Source organism: Myotis myotis, unplaced genomic scaffold, assembly GCF_014108235.1.
Source record: "Myotis myotis isolate mMyoMyo1 unplaced genomic scaffold, mMyoMyo1.p scaffold_m19_p_4, whole genome shotgun sequence".
In the NCBI taxonomy this organism is placed as follows: Eukaryota; Metazoa; Chordata; class Mammalia; order Chiroptera; family Vespertilionidae; genus Myotis; species Myotis myotis.
Genome location: NW_023416346.1, coordinates 23679609 through 23697392, shown reverse-complemented (window position 1 = coordinate 23697392; position 17784 = coordinate 23679609). Strand labels below are relative to the sequence as shown.

Here is a 17784-nt window from a genome sequence, read left to right as displayed (position 1 = left end):
AATGTGGGAAGAGTTTCAGGTTTTATCAAAATGCCCCCCAAGGTTTTGTAAAGTGTTCTGTCTGCAAACTATCACTAGAGTAGAGGCTTCAGAGATGTACCCAAAATAGAAAGAAGCCATCACAACCACAATCTCAGTATTTAGAACAGAGGCCGAAATTCTTATAATACTAACCTGCTATGAATTCTGCAGAGTTAATATGGATTAAATAAGCATAGTCAAACTCAGACCTCTTGCAAATTCCAAAGCTATACCAGACCTTGACCATATAACCTCTGAGAAGGACCCAGGAAAAATATTTATCTTCCTTTTAAGAAATGCACCATGCCACACGACACTACCTGCTGTAGATGTTTATGCATTTCGAAGGTCCAGCTGAGTTGTATCCGTTTGTGTTTTGTCTCATTAACCAAAATATCAGAAAGATAATGTAGCTCGGTGCACCTCTGGCAGATCAAATCAAGTGCATAATGGTGATTTGATGTAAGTCTGTGTCCATGTAAAATCACAAACTGGACCTTTGCTAACAAATCCTGATTTTAAGAAAGAAGTAAAATAATAACTGCATGATCTCTGTTCAAAGAGAGGGGGGAATAATTAAGAAGCAGATTGATTGAGCAAGGAGATATTTTGCCAAAAATATGATTTGATATCATACTTTTACAGGCTGCAAAAAAAGCTGTTACAGTAATTAGCTATAGCAGTTGATATCAGAAACTCACACATTTCTGGTAATATAAAAAGAAAACTATCCAGTCTCCCAGAATAGGAATGAGATTTGCTTCTTGTGTATTATACAGATTTAGAACAGAACCCCATATGTCAAATGAAGTACACACCAGCCAAAGAAAGCTAATTGGGTTCACACATGTCAGCCTTGGAAATCCACCTGACACCTTTACAGATCTGAAGTGAACCTATCACAGGGTTTGCATGTCAAAAGGGATCTTAAAGGCCTTGCCTCCACATCAACTGCTGACTCGCCCCCACCATAGTGACTGAAACATAATGGGAGCTCAGGAAATGTTTGTCGACGTAAAATAAAGAAACCTGAAGCCCCATATGAAGAAGTGACTAGCCTATCCAGATAGTGGGCAAACCAGGGTCAAAATAGGAAGCAGTTTAATGGAACAGAATTCCAGTGTTGCAAGATGAGAAAGGTCTAGAGATCTGTTGCACAACAATGTGAATACATTAAACACTACTTAACTGTACACTTAAAATGGTTAAAATATTAAATTTTGTTATGTCTTTCATCACAATTACAACTGAAAATTATTAAAAAACAAAAACAAATAAAACCAAAGCCCCCTAGTTTCCAACCCAGTTTGCCTTCTTTTTCTACTCTACCATAGGGATCTGTAAATTGCCCCACAATCACAAAGATCTACAAGCAGAATTCCAGAACTGGTCACCACAACTGCTACCTCTCAATTTTTGTTTCTTGGTGCTGGTGGTTCACCCATAAATCTATTTGTTTGCTGAAAACCCACCTTAAAAACCATGGCCTTGCCCTCTCATACAAAACAGGGGAGCAAAGCTAGAGTTTGTTAACTAGTAAAGCCATGAGTCCAAGCTTTAAGACTGGCAGTTAGCTCTTTTGAGTCATGTATCTCAGGTACTGTGCTGAGTGTTTTATCTACAACACCTAAATGAATCCTTACAATCTACTCTGCAAAGTAGGTCCTTTCATCACCAATTTATAAACTAGGGCATTGAGGCCTAGAAAATGTAATCAATTTATGTAAGGTCACACAGCTAGTCAGATTAAGTAGATCTATCTATATGAATGTATTCTGGTTCAAATAGATATAACAAATGATGGATATTTATGGAATTATGTTCTTGTATGTTTCCCTTATTTCCAAGTACCCAAATAGGATTCTTGATAGACATTTTTCTAGCTTCTTCAAAATGATTTATGATCTTGTTCCCACTGGCATGCCTAAAATATTTCACACCATTATCTCAGAAGCTTCCTACATGATATATGCAGTGTCACTTCAGGCCCACATTGAACAGAATGGAAAACAGACCAATATTATTGAAAAAATTATATAGATTGTTTCTGAGAGATTACCAGTAATCATAATAAGGCTTTCAACCACTGAAAAGCATCAAAATGTACTATTATACTCCATAAATATAATGAACATCTGAAATGCAATCTTACCTGAGAATTTTCATCTAAGTTTTCCAAATGTTTTATTTTTTGTTTTATATGAGCTATATTCCCTGTGACATCTGCCAACTCTGCTTGTTGATTTAATAGAAGTTCAACTTCACGCACAAGCTAAAAATAGTAATAAAAATTAGTCTTACAAGCAAATAAATTATTAAGCATTTCCCTTAATAATCAAGTTGTATAGGAAATGCTATTAAATAAGAACATCAATATGAAAAATTGCACATATGAAAAATATTTTCAGTTATTTTATTCACAGTAATTCGTATAATCTGCTAAAATTTAACCTCCTAGATATCAGTGTGTATTGATTATTTATAAAATATCACTATGTACATATGAAAACATGTATATGTGGACATGTATGGAAGTATGTATAAATATATGTACCTATACATATATATTCCCTAGCTCTATGGTGAACAGTTCTAGAAACAAAGACCCTTTAGTAGCAATGAGGACTCCTAGCATCCAGATGTTGATCTTTAACATCATTTCCCAGAGAAAGAAACCAGAGCTTCTAGAAAATGTCTGGTTCCAAGGCTTGGACCATCTCTTTATGCTAGAAAGTAAAGAAGTGATAAAATAATATTTGGACATATCACCAGGACATGGTAGTTAGCTTGAAACACCAAAATAGTAAGAGCAGTAATAAATTATGAACCATTAAAAATCTATGAAGCCATGGACCCAAAAATATAGATAGATGATAGATAGATAGATAGATAGATAGATAGATAGATAGATAGATAGATAGATAAGGAGAAGGGAAGACCCTTGCTTACAATAGCATGCCTGTGTGGACTGGTAAATGTGGAGGAGACACTAGAGAGAAAAACCCCCAGTATTTCACAGCTATTATAATAAAGACTATTTAAATCAAGAAAGATCAATTGATATTAAACCTATGGTTATCTTTTGATGAGGAGCAAGATATTTGCATGGGCCCAGCTGCTGTGGCTCAATGATTGAACGTCGACTTATGAACCAGAAGATCACAGTTCGATTCTGGTGAGGGCACATGGGTTGTGGGCTGGATCCCCAGTAGGGGCCATGCAGGAGGCAGCCAATCAATGACTCTATCCCATCATTGAAGTTTCTATCTCTCTTACCCTCTCCCTTCCTCTCTGAAATCAATAATATATTTTTAAAAGATATTTACATGGCCTTAAATTCTCTCCCCACACATTTCCTATTAGATACAGGTGGAAAAAAGTAACTATACAGTGGAGAAATTTAATAGCACCCTGACTGGGTGATCAAAGTCTACATCAACAATGAGGGATCAGTGGACTTAATTTCCTCCAGATGTGATACCTTCAGAAGGACACATCACATATGCGATATTCTAGGCAGTCATACACAGATTAATCTAATCATGAGAAAATGTCAGACAAATTCAAAAAGAAGATTGTGAAATAAGCCAGTCAATGAAGGAAAAATACCACATGATCTCACTCATTCATGGATAATAGAGACCATTATAAACTTTTGAACAATAATAGATACAGAGGCAGAGCTGCCTCAAACAGATTGTCAAACTGCAGTGGGAAGGCCGGGGAGGGTTGGGGGACAGGAGGTAGGGGGGTAAGAGATCAACCAAAGGACTTGTATGCATGCATATAAGCATAACCAATGGACATAAGACACTGGGGGATAGGGGAGGCTAGGGGACTGTCTAGGGCGGGGGGGGGGGAATGGACACATATGTAATACCCTTTGTATTACTTTAAGCAATAAAAAAATAATAAAAGGACTGTATTATACTTTTGTCCGTCTATAAGTTATTTTTTTACTTAATCCCTTCATCTTTTTCACCCAGCTCCCTCTCCCTCCCCTCTGACAGCTATCAGTCTGTTCCATGTATTCATGCCTCTGTTTCTATTTTGTTCATCAGCTTATTTTGTTCATTATATTCCACATGTCAGTGAAATCACACAATACAATATACAGATGATGTATTATAGAATTGTACCTCTGAAATCTATATAATTTTATTAACTAATGTCACCCCAATAATTTCAATTAAAAATAAAATAAATAAAAAGGACTGTATTATTAAAAATGTTAATGTCATAAAAGACAAAATATGGCTATAGAAATGTTCTAGATTAAAGGCAACTAGGGAGACTTGACAACTTAATGCCATACAAGACTCTCTAGACTGGACCCTGTATTATACATGGGAAAATAAGGTTGGCTGGAGCATCATCCCATGCACTGAAGGATCATGGGCTCAATTCCTCATCAGTGCACATACCCAGGTTTTGGTTTCCATCTCCAGTCAGAGTGTGTAGGGGAGACAATCAATTGATGTTTATCTCTCACATTGATGTTTCTCTCTCTCTCTCTCTCTCTCTCTCTCTCTCTCTCTCAAAAAAAATCAATTTTTTTAAAAAAAAGGATAGCTGAAGAATGGGTCTCTCTATACAATGGCTCATACAAAGCAAACTGCCTGCAAATAGACTGGTGGTAAAGCACCAAGGAAGCCACTAGCTACCAAAGTCACTCTCAAGAATACACCTTCTACCAAAGGGGTGAAGAAACCTCATCATTACAGGCCTGGTACCATGGAACTTCCTAAAATTAGATGTTAGCAGAAGTTTGCTGAACTTCTGATTCACAAACTTACCTCCCAGTATCTGGTGTGAAAAATTGCTCAGGACTTCAAAACAGATCTACACTTCCAGAATGCACCTATTGGTGCTTTGCAGGAGGCAAATGAGGCCTATCTAGTTAGCCTTTTTGAAGACACCAACCTGTGTGTTATCCACGCCAAACATGTAATAATTATGCCAAAAGACATCCAGCTAGCACACCACATATGAGGAGAGTGTGCTTAAGAATCCACTAAGATGGAAACATTTCATTCTGTTAAAAAAAATTCTCTTCTTCCTGTTATTGGTAGTTCTGAACATTAGATTTTTTTTCCATGGGTCAAAAGTTACCTAACTATATGCTTGCAAAAAGGGGACAAAAATCAGGTATTAGCAGTATTCCCATATTCATTTTTGTGTGAGAATTTTTTAATATAAATATGGGAACATAAAGCATTGATGCAAGTTAAAATGTTTCAGTAAACAACATTCAGCAGTTTAACTTTATAAAAATGTAAATAAACATGTTAATTTGGGCAATGTCAGCATTTGGATTTTAAAAAAAACAGTAAATTTCTTATTGATGGCAAAAAATGATAGTATCAAGTCAGTTGGCAAAATTGGAATACTGACAGTAGATAATACAAAAGTATCACATTATTGTTGAATGTACTAAGTTTGGTAACTGTACTATAATTATGCAACATAATATTCCTATTCTGTATATTCGAAAACATCACATTTGACAATATTCAAAATGTTATGGAAGTTTGAAATTGCCAAACAAGTTTTTAAGTTAACTTCCTAAATATAGAGTCTATCTGATGTCACTATGAAATACAGATCATGTCAGTGAGATTATAATCCAAGAAGAAACAGAATAATAACTGCACTATAAAAATTTAATATGATGCAAATTAAGATATATAGAGAGGTATAATAGGTATGATCAGGGAAAGTGTTACTTTTCCATGTGTTCATTTGGGGAGGAGAGAGAGACACAAATATCTAGAAGGACCAAGAGCAATTTGACCTATTCTTTCAGGACAATTTCATGGAGAGCATGGCATTTCAAAATCTGTTTGAATCATAGGAGGGAAAGGACTGGTAGTAACTGTGCCCTGTGTCCAGAATGCAGTGCCCCTCCAAGACCTAATCCTGCTAGAACAAATGAAATAACAAGCAAGTAAGCCACTCATGGGTAGAAAAAAAGCTGGCCACATGGAAGACAGAAAAGAAGTGAGTTTTCATGGATTCCCTGGTAACATATATGAAAGAGACTGTGAGGAGCTTGGACATGATTGCAAAGAAAAGAAGCAACTAAATCTAGGGCAGTGATGGAGCTGAAAGGCTGTTCACAGACTGAGGAGAAGATTAATACCAGAGGACTTGGATCTCAGCTAAAGGGCAATATTCCAGTTATTGAATTTTCAATAAGTGGGCCTTTTGAAAAACATGATCTTCTTCAAACACATTTTTTCTTTGAAAAATGAACTTTTGCCCAGTCATACTCTTGAATTATCAGAAGAAAATTTCCAGCTCAACAAATATAAAATTAATTTTTCCACACAGAAACATCCAGGGTCAGTTTGCTCTACTAAAATTGCAAATGGAATTCAATGCAGTGCAACAGGTTTGGTGTCTTCCATTTTTTCAAATTCATACCTTTCAGTGATATTTTGTGGGGTAATGATGAAACTATTGGATTTGAAGATCTTCTCAATGACTCGTCACAAAATAAAGCAATGGGAAAACCACACTTGGTGGAATATAAACTCAGTTTACTATAATGCAGTGTGCTGATCATGGAAATGGAGGAGCTACATCTTGTTTACAGTCATCTTTTTACTATAATTTTATGTACACAACATTAAAAGTACTGGCACATGAGAATCGTTGCCTAAATAGTATCTGATCATTTTTAATTATTTGGGTCTTTGGTTTATGGCCATGTGACAGTTGAAAACACTAGAGATGATTTTTAAACTCCTAATTTATATGGAAACAATAGGTTTTTATGTCTTTAAAACCTATTGCTAATGAATATTATAAAACTCACAATGGGTTCCAATTCAACCTGTTTTCTAGGTAATCCATTAATTGAATTTTGAATAACCATTATCAGTATTTGAGTCTGCAGTCTTCATAGTAACCTCTTTTAGAGTAAACATCTATAATTGACTTCAGTGGTAACCCTTCAACTTAAGTACAAAATTAAATATTTATATTTTACCTTGTTTAGGTAATATTCGTACTTACATGAAAAATATTTGCTTTATTGGAGCTACTTTAGAAGTATAGCTATTCTTTGATTCTACTGGGGTTAAAAGCATAAGTTCAGAGTTTTTTTTTATTTTAGCCTTGCCTTTAATGTAAAAAAAATTAAATAAAGCAACCAGCAGATGTCAACTTAAAAAAAGGAAATTAATTCTGTATCTCTTGACTATATATGATGGATTTTCCAGAAGAATCCAAATAGAATATACTTGTAACCTTTTTAGATAATGTATAACTAAACATGATTTAATTTCATCCATCAGGCTTTTCATAAATATAAATTGCTGAATCAGAAAAAAAAGTTTTGTTAGATCATGTAAAACATAGTCAGCAGAGGAATATAGTATTTTGAAAAATCAAGAAAGAAATTGATATTATTTTCTAGGAAAGCTACCCCATAAGCTGAAAGCATTTTATATTTAAAGTAAATTTGAATAACAAACATCAGAGTAGACTACAACTTTAGTCTTTCTCATATATGTTAGCACATAAGTGCTCTTTTGAAGGAAATGAATGAGCCACAGAAGTAGAAGTCTTGGCATTTAGTAGTTTTTTTCTTCATTCAAGGTCAAGGTTCACTCACAGTTGCCTCCTCCCCCCACCCCATCTTTCCATGGGTTTAAATGGTCATCTTGGAGACTATTTCTAATAATCAAGAAATAAAAAACTCTGAAATAATGAAAATAAATGTATAAAGAAATATTTAGCCCTGACCAGTGTGGCTCAGTTGATTGGAGTGTCATCCCGAGAATCAAAGGGTCGAGAGTTCAATTCCCGATCCGGTCACAACCCAGGTTGTAGGCTCAATGCCCAGTCAAGGTGCATGCAGGAGGAAATTGATTGATGTCTCTCTCTCATGTCAATCAATCAATCTCTCTTTCTCTCTCTCTCTCTCTCTCTCTCTCTCTCTCTCTCTCTCTCTCTCTCTCTCTCTCTCTCTTCCTCCCTCCTCTCTCTAAAATCAATTTTTTTAAAAAGAAATGTTTAACTGACCTCTTGAAAATCCTGCTCAAACTTCCATAGTTGCAGATACTGCTCCATTTTTAGTTGGTGTTTTTCCCAAAATTCATCAAAAGCAATTTCCATATCATGTACTTGAGTCAGCAATCTTAACAAAGAAAAGTCATAGAATTCCTTAAAAACAAAGGCTTGTTTTATAAGTAGGTAGATAAACTGGGTATGGACATTAAGAATTATAGGCAAAGTCACAGCCTATAACACTTGGTCCAAGTAAAGAACATCCCTGTCCACAGAACCTAGTCTGCAAGCAAATGAACTTCTGTGAGACAACTCAGGAATGAGTTCTTAAATTTCCAGAGATCCAGGAATACTTTAACACTTAACAGATTGCAGCAAAAATGCATAATTCTCTTTCAAAAGTATAAAATAAGTGACTCTATACCCAAAAGAAAGTACTCACTTATTCACAGTTTGCCAGTCACCACTTATTTGCTCATGATGTTCAAATCTTGAACTGATAGCTTCTTCAGGGTCAGGCACTTCCAGATTTGTTAGCAGAATTTTTCCTTCTTTGGTTACAGCTGTAATATCATTCTGTACAAAGGTACAATAGGGGATGTATCAAATACCTGCCAGTAACCTAATCTGAATAACCTGAAGAGAAGGAAGAATATATCGATAGCATGCAGAATAAATATAGTAGTTTAGAATGGTCTTTGCTTTCATAACTGAAACCATCAAGGAATACCTCAGTACCACAGAATCCAAAGCTGTGAGAATCTCCAAGAAGCCTCTGCCTGTTGAGATGGATGCTACAATCACTATTTCTATAAGATCTTTACAGGAAGAAGTACCCGATGCACCATTTGTAGCCTCCTTCTTTTACTGGTAGAGAGTTCTAAGTTATTCTATTCTGCTAATATTTTAATGTACTTCAATAAAACAATAATAGCATAATAAAGTGTACCACACTAGAAAGCATACAATTGCAAATAGTATTTAATATATATTCAGATATTGTTAGGTAAATGCCTTTCCTACTAAAATTTAATTGTTGCCCATCATTGCCTGCCTTAAGTATTATGTCCACATTTGGATTAATTAATCTATCATGAAGCATATGCTTCTATTCAGAAGGTTTTAACTTTGGACGGTGGATTCTTCAGGCATGTAAGAATAATAATGGCTTCCTTCAGGAGATCAAAAAATGGAGTGTACATGTATTTTTGTGTAAACATGTTCCATGACACCACCATCAATATGAATCTCTCTATATAAAAGCCTAATATGCAAAGTGTCCCCTCGGGAATTCAACTGATTGGGAGTTCGATCGCTTGCTATGATGTGTGCTGACCATGAGGGATGGCGCGGAATGAAGGAAGGCCCCAGCAGGCGGCCGGCAGCCACTAGGGACCCTACCCTTGCTTAAATTTTGTGCACTGGGCCTCTAATAAGAACATAAACATTAAGAGCTATTGCCAACTATGTGCCAAACACTGCAGTACATATATCGTGTACTTCATTTCATTCTCACAACAGCTCTACAAAGTATGCATGTATCATCATCAACAACCTCATTGTAAATATGAAAAAAACTGAAACTTTGAAAGGGTAAGCAAATTATCCAACACACAGCGTTTGAGAGACAGTGCATTCTTTCCTTGAACAGTTTTGCTTTTAGATTGTGATTCAAAATTTCACTTTCTCTCCTCTTCTTAATTTAAAAATGTCACCTCTAGCCCTGACCAGTTTGGCTCAGTGGATAGAGTGTTGGCCTGTGGACTGAAGGGTCCCAGGTTCGATTCTGGTCGAGGGCATGTACCTTGGTTGCAGGCACATCCCCAGTAGGGAGTGTGCAGGAAGCAGCTGAATCAATGTTTCTCTCTCATCGATGTTTCTAACTCTCTATCCCTTCCTCTCTGTAAAAAAAAACAATAAAATATATATTTTTTAAAAATGTCACCTCTATATCGAGCTTGTACCTGTCAGTACCCCAGCTAGCCTATTATCATATGAAGAACATGAGTCTACATGGAAGCTTAGTGGTTATTCAGATCATTCATAAATTTTTTGGGAAAAGTGAATTCAAAGTATTTGGTGACTCAGAAACCTTCACAACCCAACACTCCAAACAACTGGGTAGGAGAGCTAAATCAATTTCTTAGTTCTTGTAGAAAACATCAAGAACTAGTACTCTATGGAAGAGAAAGCTTGTAATTAATTTATCAATGTTTGGCTTAGTCCCAGTGCTAATATATGGCAAAGTTGAGACTAGAAACCAGACCTCCTGACTTCTCATCAGGTTCTCCATTTTACATCCTACCTGTGGCAAGGTGTGTGCCTATTGATATTCACTCTAACTTTCCAAACGAGAGTGCCTTTTCACAGGATAAAGAATATATAGTAACAAAAATGACGCAGAGCATTTATAAACTACTCAATTTACAAATTAACAACTTATCAAGAGAATACATCATTTGCAAAAGGGACACTTACATTCAACATATCCAGGACATTCTCCTCTTGTATTCTTATTTATATTAGTGTGCTTTATAATATATAAATATATCTTTTGTCTCCCTACCCACTAATCAGTGTGAAATGGACACATTGAATACCTCTCTAGAAAAAGACCATGGAAAACATTTGTTCATATCTTCTATCAGACATACCTTTAACAGGTGATACTTTTCAGCACGAATTGCAAGAATTCCTTCTATTGAAGGAATGTCTTCTGGTAGGTCTGTCTCAGCTAGCTCGGTTCCAAAGGATTGTAACATTTGAGCCATATCTTTCACAGTGAGGGCAAAATTTTCTATAGCCTGCAAAGAACCAGTGATTCTTTTAATTCTATGGAAACCCTGCCAGCATATCAAAAGCTGGGTCGTTAATTGTATTTACTTTTATTTAGGTATGAGAGCAAACGCATAAACTACAAACTCTCCTCTGCTAAGGAAAGTTGGCATTGCCCTTGACAATCAACTAGCTTTGCATCTAAGCCTCCAAAATCTATAGTCAGGAGAAGAGTCTTCTTCAATGCCTTTTATCTAAATTTCTGTACTTATTTCTTAGACACCGATGAAAACTATTTCTTAAAGATGTCATGTACTGAGTAATTTGTTTTATGACCTTAAAAATAGTGTTTTCCTTATTCTAGTAAACTCTGTAATTGTAAAATTACTTTATAATAGCTTTACTTCTGAAGATAGATGAGAATATCAAAGTCACTTTATATTTATTATAGTTTATGAACAAGTATCAGCATTCCAAGCAAGGTGATGGAATGAGGTGATGAGGGAACATCTACTCATAGCAATTCATTTCAGGTTCTATTGCCCTAAAATGTCAAGTAAGATTTTGTTATTTATTTTGTTTCCAGATCAATTACTCAGAGAAAGAAGGGCAACATAAAGAGACCATATAAATCCCCTGTTTACCACACAGCTCAAGGTATCTGCTTTTTTTATTTATAGCCGTTTCAGTAAAAGGCTAGCACTGCTAATTTTAACAATATACTTTCATAGGAATGACTAGGACCATTGAATGAAGAATAAATGTGAGAAAAATAGAGCTCCAGTTTAATTAAACATCATTTAGTTACATCCTTCAGAAGATTCCTGTGTTTCTGGGATTTGGAGCAAAGATTCTTAGACCACAAACTCACCCCTGTGAGGTGCCAGGCCTTTGCCTATTTGTAAACTTCTAGAACGGAAGGAGACTTTGCTACAAATATAACTTCCTCAGGAGCACCATTAGGATGGTAAGATTAACAATATGATATGCAGTTTTTAGTCCTCACCCAAGGATATGTTTAGAGAGAAGAAGGGAGGGAGGGAGCAGGAGAGAGAGACACAGACAGGCAGAGACAGAGACATTGGATTGGTTGCCTCTCGTACACTCCCTGACTGAGGATCAAACCCACAACCTAGGCATGTGCCCTGACTGGGAATCGAACCATTTCAATATACAGGACAATGCTCCAATCAACTGAGCCACCTGGCCAAGACATGATCTCCTTTTTTTTTTTTTGAGGGCTCACCGTATGTCAGGCCCCATGCTAAACATTTTGATCATCCCAAGATCCCTATAAGTTAAAGTATTATTATTCCCATTTTACAAGTGGGAAAACTGAGATTCAGAGAGGTTATATAACTTGTGCAAGGCGACACAGCTAAAAATCATCAGTGCTATGATTTGAATCTCAACCCTTTGTTTCTTCAAGTTACTAATGGCCACAGAAGGGGTGAACAGAGGAAGATCTCCTTATTCCCTAGGCCTCTCCTTCAACTGCCATCCTCAGTGATTCTTCATCATTTCTAGGTATTTCCTATAGAAGAAAATCAAGATATTGACTTATATATGTTTTTTTAAAAAATAGGAGCCCCCAGAAATCTGTTTTTCCCAAAGAGGAAAAGAATTCTAGCACTAGATTTAAAAGCTCACATGAACTATAGGCTCTACAGTAAGGGCAAAAGAAACATACATTTCTGAAGATGATCCATTCACTGTGGCAGTACTGCAAGGTGCCGCCTAACTCAGGGGTTAATTGCTTGTCATCAATGTATGTCAGCAAATCACTAACTGAGCTCAGCATAACAACCTATATAAATAAGCAAGAAAGATACTGTTAACTGCCTTTTGTGGCATCCCTCCATTCAACTGTATAATGAAATTAGCCTTCAGTTAGAAGAAATTTATCTTTTATAAATGGTTCTAAAAATTCTCTCCTGTATAACCCCCACATATGTATGCAGCACTACCTTCTTCAGGTAATAACAGTTTTCATTTACAAAACATTTATCTGTAAAGCAAAATTAATTTCCATAAAAACCCAAACACCTGATTCTCCTTGATCTAATGGTCAACTTTTTGAAAGAATATTATGTCTACCACAAAGCAAAAGGACTTTATGTAGTCAGTTATAATTTATCAGGAGAGACTAATTTTTGCAAAAGTATCAAAATTTATGAGCACCTTATTCCTAGCCCTAAAAACATATAAAAATATCTGTTATAAAAACAAATACATAATATTCTGAACTAGCTCAGGATGGAAGTTCAAAAACATAAAACACATACTCATTATTTTCTAAAATGAAATGTCTTGATTTTATGCACACATGCACACATACAGAGTGGGGCAAAAGTAGGTTTACTGTTGTTTGTATGAAAAATAATACAATAATTAATAAATAATACAATAATAAACTCTGTACTCATAACTGTAAGCCTATTTTTCCCCACCCTGTATATGTAACATATGTGACATATATCTTTTTAAAAAGGAATTTCCTTATTAAAAATTCATTAGTCTATTCCTTTAACAGTAGAAGCAGATGACTTTTAGGCTTTTTAAATTTACATTTTTGGAAAACAAATTCTATTTTTTTTAAATTATTCATGAGCACATATAAAACATCAACAGCATGGTACAATACCTTCATGAGAATAAAAGGAACAACACATTTTTAAAAACATACTCTTACCGGTAGTTTGAGCATGAAATCTTCCTGACTAAATCGAAATCCAATGTCTGTAAAAGTTCGTTGAAGAAAACTGGTTGGACGTAGAACCAATACCAAGTGTAAGTTCCCAGGGAAGGAAGCCTATAGAAAGAAAGAACACAGGAAAGAAAGAAAAAATTGTCAAAACATGTACTCAGCTGAGCACACATCACTTAAAAGCCACTAAAAGACAAACTTTAAAAATGGATGTTGATAAAATCTAAAAACATGAAAATAAAACCAATATGAGGTCATCAGGTTCAGATCTTTGCAATGTTCAAGGCATGAAATTTTCTCACACTAAAGTAAGTCCCAAGTTACAAAGAATTAAACCCTTTTTTTTTGTTTGTTTTGTTTTTGATTTTGTTTTTTTTTAATTAAATCTTTATTGTTCAGATTATTACATTTGTTCCTCTTTTTTCCCCCCATAACTCCCCTCCTCCCAGTTCCCACCCCACCCAAGAATTAAACTCTTAAGCTTCATTTTAAAGTTAGTTATTTGTACTCAAATTGCATTTATTTCCTGTAAAGACAGAGTTAGGAGGCAGGTTCCTAGGGTAGCCGTAAAAGTCAAAGAGAGATAAAATACTGTACACTTGTAGTAAACAATAGAAGAAAAGTATATTATTAACTCAAATTTTTATTTACATTCAAGCAACATTCACTGACTATCTTCTGTCTGTCCAACTCCGTGTATTTAAATGAATAAATATTAGGCACTATTAGTATTCTATGTACACAAATTAATAAAATACAATTCACACCCTTCTTGCAAGAAAATGACAATCTAATAGTGGAGTCCATTAATAACCATTAGCTCTATAGCATGATAAGTTGATAAGTGAAACAAGAGAATTAGAATAATATACAACAGGAAGTGGTACCACAGAGCATCCCACACCTAGTAATGTCAAGAAAGGTTTCTAAGCATAAGAAGGAATTAATGGGAACAACAGAATGTCATTCTGGTGCATCGAAGTTTTCCCAGCTTCTAGAATACTAACACAGAGTGGGTGGTCAAAAAAATAATTGCAAAATGAAACCACACAAAAGACAAGAAGGGAACGATGCAAAATTAGTGAGGGATGGACTAGTATAGAATGATAATAATAAACCACCACATATCAAATGCTTACTCTATGCCAAGTATTTCTGCCAATATTATCATAGTTCCTCTTCATAATAAGCATTTGAAGTAGTTAGGCTATCCTCTTTTACAAATAAAGAAAATAAGGTTCAGCCCTAACCGGTGTGGCTCCATGGATAGAGCGTCAGCATGTGGACTAAAGGGTCCCAGGTTCAATTCCAGTCAAGGGCATGTTCCTTTGTTGCGGGCACATCCCCAGTAGAGTGTGTGCAGGAGGCAGCTGATCAATGTTTCTCTCTCATTGATGTATCTAACTCTCTATCCCTATCTCTTCCTCTCTGTAAAAAATCAATAAAATGTATTTTTTTAAAAATGAGGTTCAGAAAGTTTAAGTAAAACTTGACCCAGCTGGTGAAGCATTAATTTGCACCTGAGTTTGTGCTTATAATCACTATACTATCCCATTCATTCAAGAGGTTCCAATCAGAAAAGCTAGAGGAAAATGATGCTTGGGTGTAGCAATGGGAGACGTGCTAAAAGGATGGGCAGGAGCCAGGTCAGGAAATACCTTGGGTTTTCTTCTGGAAGCAAGGGGAGACTTTAAGATGTTTGCATTTTAGGGGGATCACTCTGGTTTGTGGACTGAATTTGAACAAGACTGAAAGCAGGTGAGCTAGGAAGCCAGGGATGAGGAATTCCTGAACTGGGGCAACAATAACAGGGTTAAGGGTAGAATTTGGGAGATACAATCTGCAAGACATGATGATTGAATGTGTCTGATAAGAAAGGAAAAACTAGGAAATCAGTTTCCAGATTTCTGGATGGTATAATCATCACTGATGTAAGGATCACAAGAGAAACCGGTTTTAAGAGGGGAATAATATACTGATTCCAAATTATGGACATGTTGAGTTGGAGCAAGCAGAACATCAAGATGATGTGCATCAGCAAATGTATGTATAAGAGAGGAGCAAAAGAAGTGCGGACTGGGAATGCAGAGTGGAATCTACCTGAAAACAACAGATTAAAGCCTAATAAGTCAACATATGTCAAGAATGTTTAAAATACAATAATATTTCAGGCATGTTGAAATATTAGTAATTAAACAAAACTATGAAACAAAACTTATTAAGATATTGTGGGGCAGAGGTAATGGGAACGCTATACTTTCTGCTCAGTTTGCTGTGAACCTAAACTTGCTCTAAAACAATCAAGTCTATTAAAAAAATAATTTTCACTGAGGTATAAGACCTAACCTCTTGGGAAAATGACATTTAAAACTGGAGATTTTAAAAATTCATTTTGAAGTGGTGATAAAACATAAAACAATTAAGTGGCAATAAGAACTAAAGGGAAAGAGATCTGAGTGTCATACAAGTAAGTAAAAGAACACAAAATTAAATCAATAAATTAAACAATGATAATAAATAGACACAAATTGGGATGGCTGGCCAACTCTTAAGTCCTCCAGGTGGCCATATCTCTGCTACCCTCTACCTTCATGAGAAACTTCTTCCCCTCTGCTATATACTGAATGTTTATGTCTCCCCCAAATTCACATGCTGAAACAAGCCCCAAAGTGATGAAATTTGGAGGTAGGGACTTTGCGAGGTGATTAGGGCATGAGGCTGGAACCCTCATGAATGGGATTAGTACTCTTATAAAAGGGACCCCAAAGAGCCCAAGAGGCATGGCTCAGTGGTTGAGCATGGACCTATGAACCAGGAGGTCATGGTTCAATTCCCAGTCAGGGCATATGCCTGCGTTGCGGGTTTGATCCCCAGTGTGGGGCATGCAGGAGGCAGCCAATCAATGATACTCTCTCATCATCGATTTTCTACCTATCCCTTCCTCTCCCTTCCTCTCTGAAATCAATAAAAATATTTAAAAGGGGACCCCAAAGAGATCCCTCACCCCTTCTGCCCATGTGGGGACACAGAGAAAAGACCTTCTATGAACCAGGAAGTGGGCTGTAACCAGACATAGAATCTGTACTTCCAGCCTCTAGAACAGTGGTTCTCAACCTTCCTAATGCCGTGACCCTTTAATACAGTTCCTCATGTTGTGGTGACCCCCAACCATAAAATTATTTTTGTTGCTACTTCATAACTGTAATTTTGCTACTGTAAACAATATGTAATTATATATATGTTTTCCGATGGCCTTAGGCGACCCCTGTGAAAGGGTCGTTCGACCCCCAAAGGGTTGAGAAACACTGCTCTAGAACAATGAGAAATGTCCACTTAAAAGCCACCCAGTCTATGGAATTCTGCTATAGCACCCCAAACAAACTCAAAAAGCCTATTACTATTCTCAATATTGGTTCCTAATAAAAACTGTTATCTTTCAACATGATCTTGCTCTTCCAATACACAATGATTAGTAGTGGGATGAAAATTTGATGTTAGCAGGACCAAAGTCCTATCCTAGGGTTTTTCAAATTAGTGTTGAGGAAAGGAAACTTTAAGAACTACTGGTACTCATGATTCCCACTGCTCAGGAAAGCTTATTTCAAAGTTCAAAACCAACTTTTATAGAGAAACAGTAGATACAGAGAGTTCCAATGATAATGTACATTCTAAATTCTATTATGTGCATAATGCACGTTTTATTTTATGCTAAGCATGGTACACACTTACCATAATTATTGTAAGAATTAAAATAAATAATGAATATAAAAGTTCTTTTAAATTCTCAAGAAATTTAATAAGATAATAAGACAAGGACAGGCAAGTTTCGGTAGAAATATAGTGGAATATGGATAAAGTCTTCCTTAAGGAGAGATGCTGAGAAGGGATTTGTGAGAATTCTGAGCCTATTTTTAGTTTGAGAACACTGATTCTATTTCTATCCCATTCACTTTAGGAATTAAGCCTTTCCTTCTCCTTCACATGGGTAAATTACTAGTATTATTATTATACTTACCTGCTTTTATCCAGCTTATTTTTTCACACTTCAATGGAATTGAAAGCACCCTACTTTTGCCAACACTTAAAGCAAAATTACTTTTATTATTTCATGGATTCTAGGTTAATGTGGTTGCATCTTCTCTTTGACTTTCTTTAATGTCATATTCTCTGGTATTGAATAGGACATCTGTCGATGCAAGACATAGGGATGACCAACTTAAAGCCTTAAATCCTCACCCTCTTCCAAAATTGTGGTGGAGGATACT

General features: G+C 35.9%; 1 protein-coding gene and 2 pseudogenes across 1 annotated transcript in view; 2 read left to right on the top strand and 1 right to left on the bottom strand.

Moving 5' to 3' along the window:
- The window catches only part of MCF2 (MCF.2 cell line derived transforming sequence), a 129485-nt gene that overhangs the window by 37678 nt on the left and 74023 nt on the right, over window positions 1-17784 (bottom strand). The window contains 7 exon segments of the mRNA XM_036305705.1: window positions 342-533; window positions 2174-2293; window positions 8053-8167; window positions 8480-8613; window positions 10692-10841; window positions 12503-12619; window positions 13505-13624. Coding sequence (XP_036161598.1) covers window positions 342-533; window positions 2174-2293; window positions 8053-8167; window positions 8480-8613; window positions 10692-10841; window positions 12503-12619; window positions 13505-13624 — 948 coding nt within the window.
- LOC118653925 lies at window positions 4618-5013 on the top strand (annotated as a pseudogene).
- LOC118654235 lies at window positions 6120-6572 on the top strand (annotated as a pseudogene).